The sequence below is a fragment of the Mytilus trossulus genome, chromosome 5, assembly GCF_036588685.1.
Source record: "Mytilus trossulus isolate FHL-02 chromosome 5, PNRI_Mtr1.1.1.hap1, whole genome shotgun sequence".
NCBI classification, from domain to species: domain Eukaryota; kingdom Metazoa; phylum Mollusca; class Bivalvia; order Mytilida; family Mytilidae; genus Mytilus; species Mytilus trossulus.
The window spans coordinates 46,514,401-46,538,809 of NC_086377.1; the positions used below are offsets into that span (position 1 = coordinate 46,514,401).

Genomic DNA, 24,409 nt, shown 5'->3' on the forward strand with positions numbered 1-24,409 from the left:
GGAAATATTCGTAGTGTGTGTCAATGTCAAACACCAATCATATTGTTGATATATTGTTTTACATGCAAGTAGACGTGATATTATTTTAAATCGGGAAATTAATTTTAACTAAAAACAAATCTATTCAGTCGAACGTCTTTTGATGAACCTGATTTAGTTTTTGTTAGGTACTAATATAAATATGTGTGTACCATATCCCAATTGAGTATTTCATAGTTTATATCCACCAGTTGCCTTGGCAGATTTTGTTGTGTAAGTTCGCTGCCACTTTCGATATATTAGGAACGTAACCACTGACAAGTAAGAGTATGATGTTAAGTGGAATATAATAAATCATGCAATATGCCAACTGCGGATTCACTTACACTACAAACAACATCGGCCGTTATCATTTTCAATTTGACGTTATTGTGTATCCAGCACAGAACGGTCACGCCACACTGTATCAAAGGTTGATATGACACACAGATGTAACTATATTTAACCGATAGGATAACATACTACTAGTAGTATATCTTTTATAGTTGTTCATCTGAATCGTGTTAACTTTCAGAGGACTTAGAGTACGACATTGTTTAAAAATTTGCGTTTTCTCGGAAATCTCGGACCAACTTTATTTATTTTGGTCGCCAATTGAACAATTCTAAGTGCCAATATCGTTTAACAAAATATGCAGAACGCATTCATACAAAAAAAGGTTTCAAACAACACTCACAGACGAGAACACATAAATAATAACTAAAGTAGGAAGGTTCTGTTTGGAGGCCCTTATGTCGTGAAATTTTAGACGGTTACTACTGGAAAATGAGAGTGTGCTTGATAGAGGAAACCAGCCACCAACGGACCCCTGAAAGAATTCGTACAAAAATGATTCGCTGTTTCTTTCTCGTGAAGTATGTCCATTGCATTATACCTCATTTATCATTTTCTATATAAAATAAGTTCAAAATACTTTCGATACTAGTATTGTTCAAATTCAAGTTTTGAACTACTAGTATTGGAAATCAATAAAAATATTGTTTGTTGTCTTTTTCGTTATAACAAAACACTTACTAACTGGGTATTCGTGGGGGAAAAGTTTATTGTCCTCTGGATACAACTATTGACCTTGGTTACGCCTCAGGGCAATGGTTACTCTTCGAGGACAATGAACTTACTATTCCACTCAAAACCCAGTCAATAAGTATACTATATTTTCATTATTGATAAGTTTTATATCAAAGTAAATATATGTTGATTGAAGAACACAATGTGTAAAGATTTTATTAAGGCAATTTACATATTTATAATTAACGGGAAATAAAATGAAAATTAAGATAACATAAACAGCAAATATGAATATGTTGTGCCAAAAAGAAAACGACTTTGTTGATAAAGCGAACTAAGAACAACACACAATGTATAATACTTGACAATAATTAATGTAAAATTCTACTGCTCATCTAAATGTCCATGATAACTTCTTCACATTGATTCAGTATAACTAGTATCTGAAAAATAAAGATCAAAATTAATAAGTGTTGTTCCCTAGACAACTCGTGTGAAATACTTCAAACGTATGTTCTACTGTCTTCGTATCATCATTCTGGCCGACTTGTAAGAGTATTCTAAACCCCGCCAAGTGTACCAATTAATTCCACTTCCAAACGTTGATAGATCTCCCGCCAAATATCCACCATTCAGACAGCTATGATGACAGGCCTTATGCCACCAAGCTCCATGGAAAGACACAGCACAGTTACCATACATCGAAGGAGGGTTGTTGTTCTGATCAAAAGTCGTAAACTTCATACCATTTGAGTAAGAAAGACTGTCTCCTATAACACAAAAAAAAAAGCGTACTAGTACAGGACACAAAAGAAAATTAAAATCGGAAATTTCTTTATGAAATGACAAAATCTGGACCTCAAACAAAAAGAAAACTGTCGTCTTTTTGTCTTATTATAGGCATGCATAATATATGATTACAATAAGATCGAAAAACATGCAATGACTTTGTATGTGATTGAGTGTTGGTTGCTTAACGTTCAATGGAAACATCTCAGGCATATTCAGGACAAGCACAAATTGACATATAAAACAATAAGGAGGTTTTATGCAAGAGTCGTTTGGGCTTAAATTCAGAGAAATTAAGACTTGTAACAGGTCACATGCAGACATCTTAAGACGTTGTTACATGGTTTTTTAACTACAATGTGCGTGACGCTCTTTACACGTTTGATCGGATTTACTATCCTTATTCTATTAGACTAGTTTTACTGTCTGTTGTGATAATCGAACAGTACCTAACATATGCGGTTGCACATGTGGAGCAGGATTAACTTATTCTGCAGGAGCAACCGCGATCACTCTAAGCTTTTAATTGAGTTCGTGTTGCTTAGTCTTTCTTTTGTATGCTGTGTGTTTGGTGTAACTGTCTTTTTCTTTTGTAGCCATGGCGTTGCCAGTTTATTTCCGATTGATGAGTTTGAATCTAATATCGTCATACCAATTTACCATCTGCAGAGTTCTAAGAAGACACTCAATGTTTATGTAGTTTTGTATTTTTTGGCTGAAAGTCAATTCAAATTTGCCAAATGATATTTACCTGCGTCGCCACTATACCCACTGACATATAATGCATATTTTGAAGGCGCATCACCTATGGCAAATGATTGATATTCTGCATAACGTGTCTCGTTATCAAAATCTTCTAAAACAACCATAAGAGTGTATGCGTTGCTGGAAGTAAGTTGGTGAAGTTTTTCATTTCCTTAAACAGAAAAAATATTCAAAATATTGTGGATTGATTTATTTTCGTTGGTATGAATTTTCGTGAATTCAGAAAAACGTAAATTTTCGAAGATATTTGTTTTTCGTGGTTTTGAAAATCTCTGCATACAAAGCATACAGATAGATAATTGGTAATTTGTTTTGCTTAAGAACTCGTGGTTCACCTATCTCTACGAAACCCACGAAAATTGGTATTCAGCGAATAATACTGAATCCACATTACATCTATCCTATAAAATAAATCAAGCAAACGACGGCCTGTGTGACCGACGGGAGGAATAAACGTGACAAACAGAGCTATTATGTAAATTATGAACAATAAATTCGCCTGTCAAACAACTACCTGAGAACGCTATACTTGATAGAGTTGTTCCACCAATTTTAAGAAAGTACAAATTTAAATATTCATTTGATATCGTTTGAATATTCATTTGGTATCGCTTGAATATTCATTTGTAATCGTTTTAATAATTATTTAGTATCGTTCAAATATTCAGTTGATATCGTTCCAATATTTATTTGATATTATTTGAATATTCATTTGATATCGTTTTAGTATTCACTTGATATCCTTTGTGTATTCATTTGATATCGTTTGTATAAATCGACTAATTCGTTTGACTATTCATTTGATATCGTTTGAATATTCATTTAATATCGTTTGAATATTCAGTTATTATCGTTTGAATATTCAGTTGATATCTGATATCCTTTGTGTATTCATTTGATATCGTTTGTATAAATCGACTAATTCGTTTGACTATTCATTTGATATCGTTTCAATATTCATTTAATATCGTTTGAATATTCAGTTATTATCGTTAGAATATTCAGTTGATATCGTTCCAATATTTGATATTGTTTGAAAATTCATTTGATATCGTTTGAATATTCTTTTGACATCTTTTGAATATTCATTTAATATCGTTTGGGTATTCATTTGATATCGGTTGACTATTCATTTGGTATCTTAAGTCTCTCCATAGCAGATTATCGATCGTTTGTATATATCGACTAATGCGTTTGAATATCTGTTTGGTATCGTCCGCCTCTCTTTAAGGAATTATCGCTCGTTTGTAAATATCGACTAATGAGTTTGAATATTCATTTGATATCGTTTGAATATTCATTTACTATCGTTTGAATATTCACTTATTAGCATTTGAATATTCAGTTGATATCGTTTGAATATTTAGTTGATATCGTTCCAATATTTGATATTGGAACGATATCAACTGAATATTCAAAACTCCTGAATAGTTTGTATGTATCGAATAATGAGTTTCATTTGATATTTTTTTAAGATTTATTTGATATCGTTTGAATATTCTTTTGATATCGTTCGAATATTTAGTTGATATCGTTCCGATTTTCATTTGATATTGATCGGATAATCCTTTGAAATCGTTTGAATATTCATTTGATATAGAGTGAATATTCAGTTGATATCGTTTGAATATTTAGTTGATATCGTTCCAATATTTGATATTGTTTGAAAATTCATTTGATATCGTTTTTTTAGTCTTTTGACATCTTTTGAATATTCATTTGAGATCGTTTGGGTATTCATTTGATATTGTTTGACTATTTATTTGGTATCTAAAGTCTCTCCATAGATGATTATCGATTGTTTGTATATATCGACTAATGAGTTTGAATATTCATTTAATATCGTTTTATTATTCATTTAATATCGTTTGAATATTCAGTTATTATCATTTGAATATTCAGTTGATATCGTTTGAATATTTAGTTGATATCGTTCCAATATTTGATATTGTTTGAATATTCTTTTGACATATTTTTATCTTCATTTGATATCGTTTGAGTATTCATTTTATATCGTTTGACTTTTCATTTTGATCTTAATCCTCTATATAGAAGATTTTCGATCGTTTGTTATATATCGACTAATGAGTTTGAATATTCATTTGATATCGTATGAAAATTCTTTTGACTTCGTCAAAATGTATTTGATATTGTTTGAATATTCATTTGTTATTGTTTAAATATCCATTTGGTATCTTCAGCCTCGCTACAGAAGATTATCGATTGTTTGTATATATTGACTTATGAGTTTGAATATTGATTTGATATTGTCTGCCTCTCTATATAGGATTATCGATCGTTTGTATATATCGACTAATGAGTTTGAATATTCATTTAGATTCGTTTGAATATTCATTTGATATCTTTTTCGTATTCATTAAATATCATTTGAATATTCGATTGATATCGTTCCAATATTCATTTTGATATTGCTTGAATATTCCTTTGAAATCGTTTGAATATTCCTTTGTCATTTTTTGAATAATCATTTGATATCGTTTGAGTATTTATTTGATATCGATTGAATATTCATTTGATATCGTTTAAATATTCATTAAGCATTGTTCGAATATTCGTTTGGTATCGTTTGAATATTCATTTGTAATCATTTGAATATTCATTTGGTAACTTCAACCTCTCTTTAGAAGATTATTGATTGTTTGTATGTATCGACTAATGAGTTTAGAGATTCCTTTAGTATCGTTCGAATATTCATTTGACATTGTTTGAATAATCATTTCATATCCTTTGAATATTATTTTGATATCGTTTGAATATTTATTCGGTATCGTTTGAATAATCTATGGTATCTTCTGCCTCTCTGGAGAAGACTGTTGATATTTTGTATGTATCGAATAATGAGTTTCATTTGATATTTTTTAAAAATTTATTTGATATCGTTTGAATATTATTTTGATATCGTTTGAATATTATTTTGATATCGTTCGAATATTTAGTTGATATCGTTCCGATATTCATTTGATATTGAGCGGATATTCCTTTGAAATCGTTTGAATATTCATTTGATATAGAGTGAATATTCATTTGTTATCGTTTGAATATTTATTCGATATCGTTTGAATATTCATTTGGTATCGTTTGAATATTAATTTCAGCCATTGCAATATTCATTTGGTATATTCAGCCTCTCTTTAGAAGATTATCGATCGTTTGTATATATCGACTTGTCAATTTTAAAACCCATTTGTTATCGTTCGACTCTTTATAAGATATTATCGATTGTACATATCGACTAATGAGTTTGAATATTGATGTGATATCGTTTGAATATTTATTTGATTTCGTTTTGAAAATTTATTTGATATGATGTGAGTATTCATTGGATATCGTTTGTGTGAATCGACTGATGAGTCTGAATATTCATTTGATATCGTTGGAATATTCCGTTGATATCGTTTGAATATTCATTTGATATCGTTTGAGTATTCATTATAAACGTTTGACTATTCATTTAAAATCTTTTGACTATTTAGCCTATCTAAAGAAGATTATCGATCGTTTTTATAAATCGACTAATATGTTTGAATATTTATTTGATATCGTTTGAATATTCATTTAAAACATCATATGAATATTCTTTTAAAATATTATATGACTATCCATTTGCTATCGGTTGAGTATTCAATTGATATCTGTTGAGTATTCACTTCATATCATTTGAGTATTCATTTGATATCTTTTGAATATTTATTTGTCAATTTTTTATAATTTATGGTATTTTCAGCCTTTCTATAGAAGATTATTGATCGTTTGTATGTATCGCAAAATTAGTTTGAATATTCATTTAGTATCGCTTGAATATACATTTGATTAAGTGTGAATATTCAGTTGATATCGTTTGAATATTCGTTGATATCGTTCCAATATTTAATATTGTTTGAATATTCATTTGATATCGTTTGAATATTCATTTGATATCGTTTGAATATACATTTAGAATAGTGTGAATATTCAGTTCATATCGTTTTACTGTTCATTTGTAATCTTTTTACTATTCATATGATATCTTAAGTCTCTCTATAGAAGATTATCGATCGTTTGTATATTTAGACTAATGTATTTGAATATCCATTTATTATCGTCAACCTCTCTATAGAGGATTATCGATCGTTTGTATATATAGACCAATCAGTTTGAATATTCATTTGATATCGTTTGAGTATTAATGTGATATCACATTTGGTATCGTTTGAATATTAATTGTAAATGTTAGAATAATTATTTAGTATTTTCAGCCTCTCTTAAGAAGATTATCGATCGTTTGTTTACATCGACTTATGAATTTTAATATACATTTGCTATCGTTCGCCTCTCTCAAGTCGATTTTCATTTATTTGGTACTGTTTAAGAATTCATTTGTAATCGTTTGAATAATCATTTGGTATCTTCAGCCTCTCTATAGAATGTTATAGATTGTTTGTATGTATCGACTAATGAATATAAAGATTCCTTTAGTATCCTTTGAATTTTCGTTTGATATCGTTTGAGTATTCATTTCATATCGTTTAAATATTAATTTGATATCGTTTGAATATTCATTTGGTATTGTTCGAATATTCATTTGGTATCGTTTGAATTTTAATTTGTAATCGTTTCAATATTCATTTGGTGTTTCCAGCCTCTCTTTAGAAGATTATCGATCGTTTGTATATATCGACTAATCAATTTGAATATCCATTGTTATCGTCTGCCTTTCTATAAAAAAATATTGATCGTTTATATATATCGACTAATGCGTTTGAATATAAATTTGATACCGTCCGCCTATCTATAAAAGTTTATCGATCGTTTGTATATACCGACCAATAAGTTTGAATATTTATTAAGTATCGTATAAATATTCATTTGATATGTTTGAATATTCATTTGCCATCGTTTGTATATTCATTTGATATCGTTTGAGTATTCATTTGATATCGTTTACTTTTCATTTGTAGTCGTTTGAATATTTATCTGGTATCTTTAGCTTCTCTATAGAAAATTATAGATTGTTTGAATATATCGACTAATGCGTTTGCATATCCATTTGATATCGTCCAACTCTTAAAAAAAATAATCGTTCGTTTTTATATATCGACTAATAATTTTGAATATTCATTGAGTATCGTTTGAACATTTATCATATAGTGTTTGAGTATTCATTAGATATTGTATGAATATGCATTTGATATCGTTTGAACATTTCTTTGATTTCGTTAAATTTTTAATTTGATTTCTTTCCAATATTCATTTGATGATGTTTGAATAATTATTTGTTATCATTTGAATATTCATTTGTTATCGTTTGACTATTCATTTTGTTTCTTCAGCCTCTCTATAGAATATCATCGATCGTTTATATATATCGACGAATGAGTTTCAATATTCATTTGATATCGTTTGAGTATTCAATTGATATCGTTAGAATATTCATTTAGTATCGTTTGAATATTAATTTGTAATCGTTTGAATAATCAATTGGTATCTTCAGCCTCTCTATAGAAGATTATCTATTGTTTGTATATATTGACTTATGAGTTTCAATATTTATTTCATATCAGTTGAGTATTCATTTGATGTCGTTTCAATATTCATTTGATATCTTTTGAATATTCATTTAATATCATTTGAATATTCATTTGACATCATTTGAATATTCATTTGACATCATTTGAATATTCATTTGACATCGTTTGAATATTCATTTGATATCGTTTAAATATTCATTTGATATCGGTTGAGTATTCATTTGAATATTCATTTGACATCATTTCAATATTCATTTGCCATCATTTAAATATTCATTTGACATCATTTAAATATTCATTTGATATCGGTTGAGTATTCATTTGACATCATTTAAATATTCATTTGATATCGGTTGAGTATTCATTTGAATATTCACTTGATATCGGTTAAGTATTCATTTGATATCATTTCAGTATGCATTTCATATCATTTCACTATTCATTTGATATCGTTTGAATATTCATTTGAAATCTTTTGGATAATCATTTTGTATCTTCAGCTTCTCTATGGAAGATTAACTATTGTATGTATATATTGACTTATGAGTTTCAATATTCATTTCATATCAATTGAGTATTCATTTGATGTCGTTTCAATATTCATTTGATATCTTTTGAATATTCATTTAATATCATTTGAATATGCATTTGACATCATTTGAATATTCATTTGACATCATTTGAATATTCATTTTACATAGTTTGAATATTCATTTGATATCGTTTGCATATTCATTTGATGTCTTTTGAATATTCATTTTATATCATTTGAATATTCATTTGACATCATTTAAATATTCATTTTATATCGGTTGAGTATTCATTTGGGAACTTCAACCTCTTTTCAGAAGATTATTGATTGTTTGTATGTATCGACTAATGAGTTTAGAGATTCCTTTAGTATCGTTCAAATATTCATTTGACATTGTTTGAATATTCATTTCATATCCTTTAAATATTATTTAGATATCGTTTGAATATTTATTCGGTATCGTTTGAATAATCTACGGTATCTTCTGCCTCTCTGGAGAAGACTGTTGATAGTTTGTATGTATCGAATAATGAGTTTCATTTGATATTTTTTTAAGATTTATTTGATATCGTTTGAATATTCTTTTGATATCGTTCGAATATTTAGTTGATATCGTTCCGATATTCATTTGATATTGAGCGGATATTCCTTTGAAATCGTTTGAATATTCATTTGATATAGAGTGAATATTCATTTGTTATCGTTTGAATATTTATTTGATATCGTTTGAATATTCATTTGGTATCGTTTGAATATTAATTTCAGCCATTGCAATATTCATTTGGTATATTCAGCCTCTCTTTAGAAGATTATCGATCGTTTGTATATATCGACATATAAATTTGAATACCCATTTGTTATCATTCGACTCTTTATAAGATATAATCGATCGTTTGTACATATCGACTAATGAGTTTGAATATTGATGTGATATCGTTTGAATATTTATTTGATTTCGTTTGAAAATTTATTTGATATGATGTGAGTATTCATTTGATATTTTTTAAGTATTCATTGGATATCGTTTGTGTGAATCGACTGATGAGTCTGAATACTCATTTGATATCGTTGGAATATTCCGTTGATATCGTTTGAGTATTCATTATAAAACGTTTGACTATTCATTTAAAATCTTTTGACTATTCAGCCTCTCTGGAGACGATTATCGATCGTTTTTATAAATCGACTAATGTGTTTGAATATTTATTTGATATCGTTTGAATATTCATTTAAAACATCATATGAATATTCTTTTAAAATATTATATGACTATCCATTTGCTATCGGTTGAGTATTCAATTGACATCTGTTGAGTATTCATTTCATATCATTTTAGTATTCATTTGATATCTTTTGAATATTTATTTGTTATTATTTTCAGCCTTTCTATAGAAGATTATTGATCGTTTGTATGTATCGCAAAATTAGTTTGAATATTCATTTAGTATCGCTTGAATATACATTTGATTAAGTGTGAATATTCAGTTGATATCGTTTGAATATTCGTTGATATCGTTCCAATATTTAATATTGTTTGAATATTCATTTGATATCGTTTGAATATTCATTTGATATCGTTTGAATATACATTTAGAATAGTGTGAATATTCAGTTCATATCGTTTTACTGTTCATTTGTAATCTTTTTACTATTCATATGATATCTTAAGTCTCTCTATAGAAGATTATCGATCGTTTGTATATTTAGACTAATGTATTTGAATATCCATTTATTATCGTCAACCTCTCTATAGAGGATTATCGATCGTTTGTATATATAGACCAATCAGTTTGAATATTCATTTGATATCGTTTGAGTATAAATGTGATATCACATTTGGTATCGTTTGAATATTAATTGTAAATGTTAGAATAATTATTTAGTATTTTCAGCCTCTCTTAGGAAGATTATCGATCGTTTGTTTACATCGACTTATGAATTTTAATATACATTTGCTATCGTTCGCCTCTCTCAAGTCGATTTTCATTTATTTGGTACTGTTTAAGAATTCATTTGTAATCGTTTGAATAATCATTTGGTATCTTCAGCCTCTCTATAGAATGTTATAGATTGTTTGTATGTATCGACTAATGAATATAAAGATTCCTTTAGTATCCTTTGAATTTTCGTTTGATATCGTTTGAGTATTCATTTCATATCGTTTAAATATTAATTTGATATCGTTTGAATATTCATTTGGTATTGTTCGAATATTCATTTGGTATCGTTTGAATTTTAATTTGTAATCGTTTCAATATTCATTTGGTGTTTCCAGCCTCTCTTTAGAAGATTATCGATCGTTTGTATATATCGACTAATCAATTTGAATATCCATTGTTATCGTCTGCCTTTCTATAAAAAAATATTGATCGTTTATATATATCGACTAATGCGTTTGAATATAAATTTGATACCGTCCGCCTATCTATAAAAGTTTATCGATCGTTTGTATATACCGACCAATAAGTTTGAATATTTATTAAGTATCGTATAAATATTCATTTGATATGGTTTGAATATTCATTTGCCATCGTTTGTATATTCATTTGATATCGTTTGAGTATTCATTTGATATCGTTTACTTTTCATTTGTAGTCGTTTGAATATTTATCTGGTATCTTCAGCTTCTCTATAGAAAATTATAGATTGTTTGAATATATCGATTAATACGTTTGAATATCCATTTGATATCGTCCAACTCTATAAAAAAAATAATCGTTCGTTTTTATATATCGACTAATAATTTTGAATATTCATTGAGTATCGTTTGAACTTTTATCATATAGTGTTTGAGTATTCATTAGATATTGGTTGAATATGCATTTGATATAGTTTGAACATTTATTTGATTTCGTTAAATTTTTAATGTGATTTCTTTCTAATATTCATTTGATGATGTTGGAATAATTATTTGTTATCATTTGAATATTCATTTGTTATCGTTTGACTATTCATTTTGTTTCTTCAGCCTCTCTATAGAATATCATCGATCGCTTGTATATATCGACGAATGAGTTTCAATATTCATTTGATATCGTTTGAGTATTCATTTTGTTTCTTCAGCCTCTCTATAGAATATTATCGATCGTTTGTATATATCGACGAATGAGTTTCAATATTCATTTGATATCGTTTGAGTATTCAATTGATATCGTTAGAATATTCATTTGGTATCGTTTGAATTTTCATTTGTAATCGTTTGAATAATCAATTGGTATCTTCAGCCTCTCTATAGAAGATAATCTATTGTTTGTATTTATTTCATATCAGTTGAGTATTCATTTGATGTCGTTTCAATATTCATTTGATATTTTTTGAATATTCATTTAATATCATTTGAATATTCATTTGACATCATTTGAATATTCATTTGACATCGTTTGAATATTCATTTGATATCGTTTAAATATTCATTTGACATCATTAAAATATTCATTTAATATCGGTTGAGTATTCATTTAAATACTCATTTGCTATCATTTAAATATTCATTTGCTATCATTTAAATATTCATTTGCTATCATTTAAATATTCATTTGCTATCATTTAAATATTCATTTGATATCGGTTGAGTATTCATTTGAATATTCATTTGATATCGGTTAAGTATTCATTTGATATCATTTCAGTATACATTTCATATCATTTCACTATTCATTTGATATCGTTTGAATATTCATTTGAAATCTTTTGGATAATCATTTTGTATCTTCAGCCTCTCTATAGAAGATTATCTATTGTTTGTATATATTGACTTATGAGTTTAAATATTCATTTCATATCAGTTGAGTATTCATTTAATATCATTTGAATATTCATTTGACATCATTTGAATATTCATTTTACATCGTTTGAATATTCATTTGATATCGATGCATATTCATTTGATGTCTTTTGAATATTCATTTTATATCATTTGAATATTCATTTGACATCATTTAAATATTCATTTGATATCGGTTGAGTATTCATTTGAATATTCATTTGACATCATTTAAATATTCATTTGATATCATTTAAATATTCATTTTATATCGGTTAAGTATTCATTTGAGTATTCATTTGACTTCATTTAAAAATTCATTTGATATCGGTTGAGTATTCATTTGAATATTCATTTGATATCATTTCAGTATTCATTTCATATCATTTCACTATTCATTTGATATCGTTTGAATATTCATTTGATATCATTTCAGTATTCATTTCATATCATTTCACTATTCATTTGATATGGTTTGAATATTCATTTGAAATCTTTTGGATAATCATTTGGTATCTTCAGCCTCTTTTTAAAAGATTATCGATCGTTTGTAAATATCGACCAATAAGTTTGGATTGATTGATTGATTGATTGTTGGTTGCTTTATGCCGCATTAGCACAAAAAGGCTATATCGCGGCGAGAATATTTTTACAATTTAAAGCATATTTTTAAAATAAGACAAAAAGTCCTTCAATATACTAAAATTCTTGCCTAAAGCAAATTGAGTATATACAAAAAAAAATCAACAGTAAAATAACGTGATAAAAATTAAAATCGATTTAAATATAATAACATTTTTATATTTTATAATAAATTTCAATTTCTTTTAAAAAGCAACAATATTTGTAAATGGAACACCATTAAATAAATCATACATATTATTGACATTGAAATGCTTCTTACGAATATCAGCAAAGTCAATACAATTAATTAAAATAAGTTTGGATATTCATAAAGTATCGTTTAAATATTCATTTAATATCGTTTGAATATTCATTTGACATCATTTGAATATTCATCTGATATCGTTTGAGTATTCTTTTGATATCGTTTACTATTCATTTGTAATCGTTTGAACATTCATCTGGTATCTTCAGCCTCTTTATAGAAGATTATCGATTGTTTGTATATATCGACTTATGCGTATGAAAATCAATTTGATATCGTCCGACTCAATTACAAATTATCGTTCGTTTTTATATATCGACTAATAAGTTTGAATAGTCATTTAATATCGTTTGAATATTCATCAAATATTGTTTGAATATCCATTTAATATCGATTGAGTATCCATTTGCTATCGTTTGAATATTCCTTTTATATCGTTTGAATGTTCATTTTGTATTGTTCATATATTCATTTGGTACCGTTTGAATATTCATTTGTAATCGTTTTAAAAATCATTTGGTATCATCAGTCTGTCTATAGAAGATTATTGATTGTGTGTATGTATCGACTAAGGTGTTTCAATATTCATTTAGTATCGTTTAAAAATTCATTTGACATTGTTTAAATATTCATTTGACATCGTTGGAATAATCATTCGATATCATTTGTATATTCATTTGGTATTTTTCGAATATTCATTTGATATCGTTTGAATATTCATTAGGTATCTTCAGCCTCTGTTTTGAAGATAATCAATCGTTTTTTGTTCGATATACTAACTAATCTGAATATCCATTTGTTATTGTCCGCCTCTCCATAAAAAAATATCGATCGTTTATATATATATATCGACTAATGCGTTTGGATATAAATTTGATATCGTTTGAATATTCATTTGATTTCTTTTGAAAATTCATTGGATATCATTTAAATATTCATTATATATCGATTGAGTATTCATTTGATACCATATGATTATTCATATGCCATCCTTTGAGTATTGATTTGATATCGTTTGTGTAAATCGACTTATGAGTTTCAATATTCCTTTGATATCGTTTGAATTTTCTTTTAATTTCGTTTGAATATTTATTTAATATCGTTTGAGTATTCGTTTCGTATCTTTTGAGTATTCAGTTGATATTGTTTGAATATTCAGTTGATACCGTTCCAATATTTGATATGTTGAATATTCATTTGATATTGTTTAAATATTCTTTTGACATCGTTTGCATATTTATTTGAGATCGTTTAAGTATTCTATTTGATATTGTTTGACTATTCATTTGTAATCGTTTGACTATTTATTTGGTAACTTAAGTCTCTCTATAGAAAATTTTCGATCGTTTGTATATTTAGACTAATGCGTTTGAATATCCATTTATTATCGTCCGCCTCTCTATAGAGGATTATCGATCGTTTGTATATACCAGACGTTCAACTTAGAAATTATTTAGATAATCATTTTACGACCGAATGGACGATGCATCGTTTTCTCAATCTGTTGGATTTATTTACAACTTCATTCATGGCAAACTCGAGCATAGGGACACACTTTTATTCTGGACGTAAATATTATTTAGGGCAATTTATGGCATGTTCAGTCAAAAATATGTTCGATTTTCTAGAATATCTTTTATTAAATGTCACCAACTTTATTGAACGCGTAAACGTACAGTTACATCAAATTTGACATAAGCGGTCATGTCAGTACCAGTATATATGACAAACGCGACAATCTTAACATTTTCAATTTCCTCCACCTTGGTAGCAGTATATTAGTTTCTGCATTTCGTAAACATATTTCCACACTAATTCGGTATCCATGGCTAGACACTGCTGCTCAGAATTTGCAAAGCGTTACATGTACCAGTGTTTGAGTATGCAGTTGATAAATCGAGGGTATTCAAAGAACCTATTACGTTTTCTGAAACAATTCAACGGGAGATAACAAATGATAGGTACTGATGTTGTCTATCCTATACATATCTTTATAACGTGTTATGGTATTCATGTATTTGTCTATTGAATTTATTACATTTTTTTACTGTTGATTTTATCTATGGCAATATCCCTGTTGTTTTGTTTTAATATGTTTGCAATTTTCTGACTGCAGATATTCATTTGTAAGCTTCTGCCTCTCTTTTCAGTTGATTATTGATCGTTATATTTTCATGTTATATCATGTCTTTAATTACAAAATGAAAATTTATTTGTACGACAAAGTGTGTAGATCATTTTTCAGATAATTGTAAAACATTTACCTAGCCAGAATTCAGTCTCAATGTCACCAAATCCTAATTCAAACTCCTCCCAATTTCTATAAAAGTCTACGTTACCATTTATTCTATTCTGGAATACCTGAAGTGACAACAAGGATACATGCAAATGAGGGTCTGGTTGAGTGACTGAATATGGAATAATTTACCATTCCACAGGATACATTAATATGGGCTGTTATTTTAATAATATAATGAACATATATCGGGTACAATCCTCATTAAGTCATGCTAAAGTTCTGAAATCTTCACAATTTTAGCATTTGAGTTAAACACATTTTGTTTTAAATGTAAGTGGACGGATTTGTTTTCAGTCTAAATATTTAAATGTTAGTTTCTTTCATTTTGACGAAGACCATCTGAAAGTTACATATTATGGCATTTTTGGTGGATTTTTCACATTCAAGCTTACATTTGAGCGTCTTTATTATCAGTTCTAATCTTTCACACATACTAATTGAATCGACTAAAGTAGACACTTTGAAGAAGATTTAAAAAGTGTTGAAAATCTTTAATCAGATGAACCTGAAAATTTTAGGCAAAAATCTGCTCTTCCAAGACTTACTCCATACTCTGCCATCATCCCAAACAGCTTACATTACAGGACATACCTATTATGTTTATTCATTTGATTTAGTTCTGAACATGCAATAAATATTTGGAACTTTTCGCAACCAGCAATTAATAAATCAAGTAATTTATCTTTATCGGAACAGCGGAAGACAGACTCAACAATAAATTCTGAAGTCATATTCGGTTTTTCAATTGAATGAACTTATTATTATTGAAAGAAACGTTACAGATTGTCAAATGTTTTGTTGTCCTATATAGATGATTATTAACTATGATATAAAATACTATAAATAACTATAGAAAACTAAATATTAAAAGATCATCCGATCTGTTTTGCAATATTTGTAAAAATGCCAATATGACTACAACCATATAAATTGTTCCTAATACGTAATATATGAACTGTTTCCATCAAATGCAATCTAAGGAAAATTCATTACGGAAAGCTCCAAAAACAAACAACAAAATCAAATGAAAAAATCAACAGCTGAAACATGGCAATCAAAAAGAAAACAACTGTCATATTCTTGATGTGGTGTAGATAAGGTTTCCAAACAAACATAGCACGATGCTCTCTTCAGATGTCATCGGATTTGACTGCAAAGCCAAATGGAAGCTATCACTTCAGTAATAATTTTACTGACGGTCGGTAGAAAATATGTACGATTATGTACAAATTAGACGTTTTAAAATATAATGCATTTTGGGTAATATTTTCAAAAGTGTAAACCGAAACGTCTTGATCAGTTAAAAATGTCATAAACAATTGAAATGTTACCAATGACGTGACGTTATTTTGATTTCAAATGAAATAACCCATGATTTTTCACATTCTGAAAGGGTCAATGTACTTACTGTCCAACCTCCGCCATATGTAGTCATGTCACAGTAGACACTAAAACCACAACTATCTCTATTAGGGTTGATGGTGTACACTCCACTTAAGCCTTTTATATCACCGCAATCTTTTGGTGGAGCTGAAACATATATTAAGATAAGGAGATAGGGGTACGGTTGCAATGAGAAAATTATCCACAATAGGTGATTGATTGTTGCTTGCTTAAAATACAGTGGCAATTTTTGTACTAGAACGAATAAAAAAAGTAATACAAGAGGTAGGTCCTGTAACACATCGACTGTGATAAAGGTTAAAAAAACTTGAATGCCACTGAAATATTATGTATACAGGGTATATGTTCATTGTTATTTGAAGTGTCCTCATGTCAAGAGACTATAGTACTTTCGCTACATGACGCATCCGATTTATTATTCCCAATGTATTAAAGGTCCTCAAAATAACAAGACTAGTGTAAACAATTTGAAAAGAAAAAAAACCGGTATAATCTTTATGAACAAAAAGAAACGAAAAACACTATGTATGATTAATTCATTTGCATATATACATACGAAAATTATCTCTGTACAGAGTATTCCAGTATATGTGTGTTTCATTTGGAGGACAACAGTTATAAGAAAGGTCCATTTTGCACTCCATCAAAACTTTGTTATAACCCGAAGCACAACAGCCTTCGTTGGCGAAGCATGAATACGCGCACTGAACATCCGACACACCCGTGAACAGTTTTACATGTACGTTTTCCTTAATTATCATCCCAAAATACTCTCTAAAAGTATCAGTTGTCAACACAAAAGCACAAAGAACTAAAGTGATAAGTAAACCGAAAGTCTTGGTAAGCAGGGACATCTTTTTTGTATTTTACAGCTCACAAATCGTTGATAAACTGTTGATAACCCCACCGTTTGTTTAGACACTGTTTATTTAATTGTATATGTTTTGCAATTAAAACTACTTGTTTCAACTGTTTGTTAACAAATATCAACCCCTTATACATAGTAACTAATTCCATTAATATTAAGTGGTAATGTATTTTCAAATTCAATTTATTTACAGGGACGCTTGATCACATCCATGTAATTGTTTACTTATCTTTTAGTGGTGTGTTGAAGGGGCATCAGATAAGTTTGTCCTTTGAAGTTTTTTTTGTTTTACATCGATTTGACGCGATTCGCTACATTTGTATATCGCTTAAACAAACTGATATGTATTTATAAGATCGAAACTTATTCTGTAAAAACAATAGGATTTTTATCAATATTAAACTATCCTTTAAAACCAATTCACTTACATATGAGTGATATTTAAGATACAAATGTTTGAAAAATGTAAATCAATTGATAATACATTAATAGTTAGATTTCATATTTAAGAACAATATCATTTTCAATAAAAAAAAAAAGGGGACAATTTGATGGCCAGGAGGTGCGTTTAATTAAAAAAATTAATTAGAATTAAAAAAAAAACTTGAAACGAAAATTAAAGACGGTAATGTTCTTAAAATAAATATAATATCGATTGATATCACGTCAAGAGTAAGAATCCATATTTAAGAATACTACCAATTTCCTTAAAAAGAGACAACTTTATGGTCAGGAAAAACGTTTTACAAAAAAAATATCTTATTATTATTAACATACTATTTTTTTACAGGAGTAAACCTGACATATGTATGCAGGTGTCGGCACCAGCGTCGTCAACAATGTATTAGTTATGATTCGGTAAAGCTTATGATGAACCACTAGTGGTAGGTCAATGATATTTGGTATGCAGTTGTATAATCATTGGCATATCTCATGTCCCTGGAGACTATTTGGCTCCGCCCTTAAGTCATGGTCTATTAACATTGAACAGTTTGCTAAGTTATAAACATGTATTAATGATAAGGTCAGTTCAAGTGGAACTCAGACAGATACCTATACTTTAAATATTTAAATTTGACAGCAATAAACCAAATCAACAAATAACCTGATATTTTGTAAGCTAAAATGCAGATATCTGTATATTTTAATGAAAATTCTAGATGCTTTGAAATACTTATAATTTTTTTTTAAATATGGCTATCTGAGTTTAGTCCGAACTGAAAATTAAAGCTTTTGTTACCTTGATGAATTTTATTCTTAAATTTGACAGCAATAAATCTAACAACAAAACAAGATGTGATTCAGTAAGATCAATATACAACTGAGATTGACTATCATGATTCAGTCAAAATACCCAATAATTAAATTTAAACTTGACAGCAGTAAACCAAACTACCAAACAACTTAGCGTATTGTAATATCAGATAAGTTTATGTTATTTGCCATACAGTTGTATTAGCATTAGCACAGCTCATTTACATGGAGATGTTTTAGCCATGTACCTCAGTCATGGTTCATTTGCTTTGAATATTTGAATAACTTATGTAAGATGTTACAGTATTGCTTTTTAATTTTAACATGTGCATCATCAAAATTACAAAAAGGCGAGACAAATCTCTGTGATCACTGTTAATTTAGAATATTAATAATAAAAGTAGATAAAATTGATCAATGTATTTCCCATGATATATCCGTTCGTTCTTCTGTAGCAATTATGTATCTTGTAATGACACACTGATTTATTTTTCTCCTTTTCATAAAAAAACCGAAGTATTTACAAAAATACTAAATTCGAAGGTAAATTAAAAAAGAAGTAAATATAAAACAATTCACAAAATCTTTGACTATATAGCAACGGAACGAATGAAGAATAGTTTGTACTTGGTTAGTTAAATCTGGTGTTATATCAAGCTAAACATCCGCCTTGTAAAAAATAAAATCACAAAAATACTGAACTCCAAGAAAAATTCAAAACGGAAAGTCCCTAATCAAATGCCAAAACACATCAAACGAATGGACAACAACTGTCATATTTTTGACTTGGTACGGGCATTTTCAAAAGTAGAACATGGTGAGACAAAAGCTATAGGGTCTCTCCACGGAAAAGTTGAAATTCCTAATAATAAAAAAACCAATTGTTCGGAGATTTGTCGAAAGTCACTTCTAGTAGATAGTGACAAATGAACTCATCATAAATACCAGGACTTAATTTTGTATATTCGTCAGACGCGCGATTCGTCTACAAAAGACTCGAATCCAAAAAAGTTAAAAAGGCAAAATAAAGTACGAAGTTGAAAAGCTATAAGTTAATGTATTTTAATTACCTCATATATGGATTCCAATTACTTTGTCATTAAAAAAAAATGCCAAACTGGCTACTTCCGGTTTTCTCATTGTCACTTACTTTTCAAAAGATGTGGCTTAATATTATATCAAACTGTTATTGCGATTTTGTAACTGACCCTGTTTAACCAAACACTTTATTTTGAAAAAGTTATCTCACCGATTGTATTTGATTAAAAAATATGCATGTAGAACTGGTAAACCAGATGTGATAGATACATAGTGTCTTTTGATTTGAGGTCATCAGTCCAAGAAAAAGAAAATACGGCCAGGATTTGATATTGTTTATATTGTATAACTATTCATTTGATATCGTTTGTATATTTATCTGGTATCTTCAGCCTCTAAATAGAAGAATATCGATCGTTTGTATATATTGACTAATGTGTTTGAATGTCCATTTGATATCGTCCGCCTCTCTATCAATGATTATCGATCGTTTGTATATATCGACTAATGAGTTTAAATATTCATTTGATATCGTTTAATAATTCATTCGATACCGTTTAAATACTCATTTATTATTGTTCGAATATTCATTTGATATTTCTTGAATATTCATTTGATATCGCTTGAATATTCATTTGATATCGTTTGAATATTCATTTGTAACTGTTTGAATAATCATTTGGTATCTCCAGCCTCTCTGTAGAAGATTGTCGAAAGTATGTATATATCGATTTATGAGTTTGAATATTCATTTGATATGGTTTGAATGTTCATTCGATATTGTTTTAACATTCATTTGACATCGTTTGAATATTTTGTTATATCGTTTGAAGTTTCATTTGATAGCGTTTGAATATATTTTTGATATCGTTTGAAAATTCATTTGATAGCGTTGGATATTTTTTTTTATATCGTTTGAGTATTCATTTAATATCATTTGAATATTAATTTTACTCCGTTTGAATTTTTTTAGATATCGTTTGAAAATACATTTGATAGCCTTTGAATATTTTTTTCGTTTGAATATCAATGTGGTATTGTCCGCCTCTCTATCAAGGATTATCGATCGTTTGTATAAATCGACTTATGAGTTTGAAAATCCATTTGGTATCGTCTGCCTCTCTTTAGAGCATTATCAATGGTTTGTATATATCGACTAATGAGTTTGAATATTCATTAGATATCGTTTGAGTATTCATTTGATATTGTTTGAATATTCATTTGTTATTGTTCGAATATTAATTGATTTCGCTTGAATTTTCATTTGTAATCGTTCCAATATTCATTTGATATTGTTTAAATATTCTCATTTGATAATGTTTAAATATTCTCATTTGATATTGTTTAAATATTCATTTGATATCATTTTAATATTCAACGATATCGTTTGAGTATTTATTTGATATCCTTTGAATATTCATTCGATATCGTTCGAATATTCATTTGGTATTAATCGAGAATTCATAAGATATCGTTTGAATATTCATTTGTAACCGTTTCAATGTTCATTTTTAATTATTTTAATAATCATTTGGTATCCTCAGCCTCTCTATAGAAGATTGTCTATCGTTTGTATATATTGATTAATGAGTCTTAATATTCATTTGATATCGTTTAAATATTCATTCGATATCGTTTGAATATTAATTTGACATCGTTTGAATATTTTTTTGAAAACGTTTGAAAATTAATGTGATAGCGTTTGAATATTTTTTTGATAGCGTTTGAGTATTCATTTGATATCGTTTGAATATTCATTTTGAATTATCGAATATTATATGGTATCGTTTGAATATGAATATTCATTTGGTAGTCTCGAATATTATTTAGAATTGTTTGATTATTCAATGTTTAAATATCAATTTGGTATCTTAAGCCTCTCTATTAAAGATTATCGGACGTTTGTATATATCGCCTAATGAGTTGGAATATTTTCTTGATATTGTTTGAATTTTCATTCGATATCGTTGAACATTCATTTAACATCGTTTGAAATTTTTTTTATATCGTTTGAAAATTCATTTGATAGCGTTTGAAAATTCATTTGATAGCGTTAGAATATTTTTTTGATACCGTTTGAATATTCATTTGAAATCGTTTGAATAGTCATTTGTAATCGTTTGAATATTCATCTGGTATCTTCAGCCTCTCTATAGAAGAATGTTAATTCGTTTGAATATCCATTTGGTATCGTCCGCCTCTCAATCAAGGATTATCGATCGTTGTTTAATCCAAAAGTCTAAAAGTTCCCTTATAATTAAACTTGTTAACTGGCTTATTCAAAGTTAAAGTCAAATAACCTTTTACTTTTTGAAGTTTTTCCAAAATTCTACTCTTGACAGTTTCGGCACCAGGAATTTCTATTCTAAAATTGGGTGGACGTTTTCGTGAAGAATCTTGTTTCTCAGTAGCCATGACTGACCATGAAAGAAACTGAAGAAATGAGCAGAATTTGGATATGAAATATTCAGGAGAGTATGGTTCATGATATTCAGTTTCAACTTGAAAATGTGTCTCATGGTTTCATGATAATTGATTTTTAGCTCACCTGGTCAAATGAGCTTTTGTCATCACTTTGCGTCCGACGTCTTTTACGAACATCTTCTCCCCTGAAACTACTGGGCCAAATTTAACCAAACTTGGCCACAATCATAATTGGGGTATCTAGTTTAAAAATTGTGTCCGATGATCCGGTCAACCAACCAAGATGGTCGACAAGTCTAAAAATAGAACATAGCGGTAAAATGCAGTTTTTGGCTTATACCTAAAAAAACAAAGCATTTAGAGCAAATCTAATATGGGAAAGTTGTTCAGTTGATCTATCTGCCCTGATATTTTCAGATGAGTAGGACAACCCGTTGTTGGGTTGCCGCCCCTGAATTGGTAATTCTAAGGAAATTTTGCTGTTTTTGGTTATTATCTTGAATATTATTATAGATAGAGATATACTGTAAACAGCAATAATGTTCGGCAAAAAAAGATCTGCAAGTAAGTCAACATGACCAAAATTGTCAATTGACCCCTAAGGAGTTATTGCCCTTTACAGTAATTTTTTACATTTTTATATTTTGTTGTAAATTTTTAGAAAATATTTTCCACTGTAATTACTGGGCCAAGTTCATTATATATAGAGATAATTGTAGCAACATGAATGTTCAGTAAAGTAAGATCTACAAACACATCACCATCATCAACACACAATTGTGTTATGAATTTATCTGTGTCCAGTGTTTAATATGCACATAGACTAAGGTGAGCGACACAGGCTCTTGAAAAAAATAACTTTGCTAACAAGTTTACCAAAGTTTCCTAATGAACGATCTCAAATTTATTTTCATCATTACTATTCATGACAGCGATGATCAATTTGTTCAACCGCTAGCTTTATACAGAAAATCTCCGACAAATAATGTGTAAATCCGAGTAAAATCGTATTTCACTATCTGTCAAAAAACAACACTGAAAACAAAATGACGGCCGCGAGAAGACAATTACAATATCGGATCCGATTCCGGAAGCGGATAAGGGTAATCCCGGGTTTTGGATATCATCTAAAAAATCCAGACAGGTGAAAAAATAAATCTATGCCTGGTAAATAAATGTTAACACAAGAATTGAAAACCAAAAGATAAATGTTAAAGAAAGAAAAAGCAGAAAATATTTTGTACATCAACTTTACTGTCAAAATCCATTACAGCGTGACAGCTTGGAACAGTTTATCTAACTATATATATGTTCCTGGTAACAGTATACATTTTATTTATCAGTGATAAATGTTGGTAATGCATGTTAGATGCTTTTCAAGTTAAATATATTACTGCAATTTCAAGGGTATTTTTTTTCTTCACTTTTTTGATAGGTCAGTTAAAATAGCTTAAAGTTTCTTATATAAAACAAGAACTATCTTTAAAAAGATATCCGACGTATTTAAATTTGAGAATATGTTTAAAACTATCATTTCGATAACCTTTAGAAGCACAATGATTTAATGATGCAGGATCTCTTTAATAAAATCTCCATTTGAATGTAACTACAAGAAATTCTTTACTAAGTCTGGTTATATTAAGGCAATTATATATAAGAATATTGTGATGACACCTAAAGATTTAATTTGTCAAAAAATCCAGTGCAAATAACAAGAAAGAAATATACATTTACTACTGTTTACATTAAACTTAATGCATGGTTAACAAAGCTAGAAACTATTGGTAGTATAAGTATAAGTACTTGTAT

At 28.4% G+C, this 24,409-nt stretch overlaps 1 protein-coding gene across 1 annotated transcript; it reads right to left on the minus strand.

Moving 5' to 3' along the window:
• Positions 1-1,563: 1,563 nt before the first annotated feature.
• On the minus strand, positions 1,564-22,591 carry LOC134718006 (microfibril-associated glycoprotein 4-like). The gene is made up of 5 exons (XM_063580505.1): positions 22,477-22,591; positions 17,021-17,142; positions 15,578-15,674; positions 2,588-2,752; positions 1,564-1,817 (listed from the first exon to the last, which is right to left on the minus strand). The coding sequence occupies exons 1-5, from the start codon at positions 22,589-22,591 to the stop codon at positions 1,564-1,566; spliced, it is 753 nt and encodes a 250-aa protein (XP_063436575.1).
• Between the last annotated feature and the right edge of the window lie 1,818 nt (positions 22,592-24,409).

Bases quoted from the DNA above. Each gene is read 5' to 3' on its own strand.
- LOC134718006 (XM_063580505.1), bottom strand. From the start codon at position 22,591: ATGGCTACTGAGAAACAAGATTCTTCACGAAAACGTCCACCCAATTTT. The intron at 17,143-22,476 runs GTTATTTGACTT...TATATGTTTCAG, and splicing joins AAAACTTCAAAAAGTAAAAG to CTCCACCAAAAGATTGCGGT. The intron at 15,675-17,020 runs GTAAGTACATTG...TTGTCACTTCAG, and splicing joins CATATGGCGGAGGTTGGACA to GTATTCCAGAATAGAATAAA.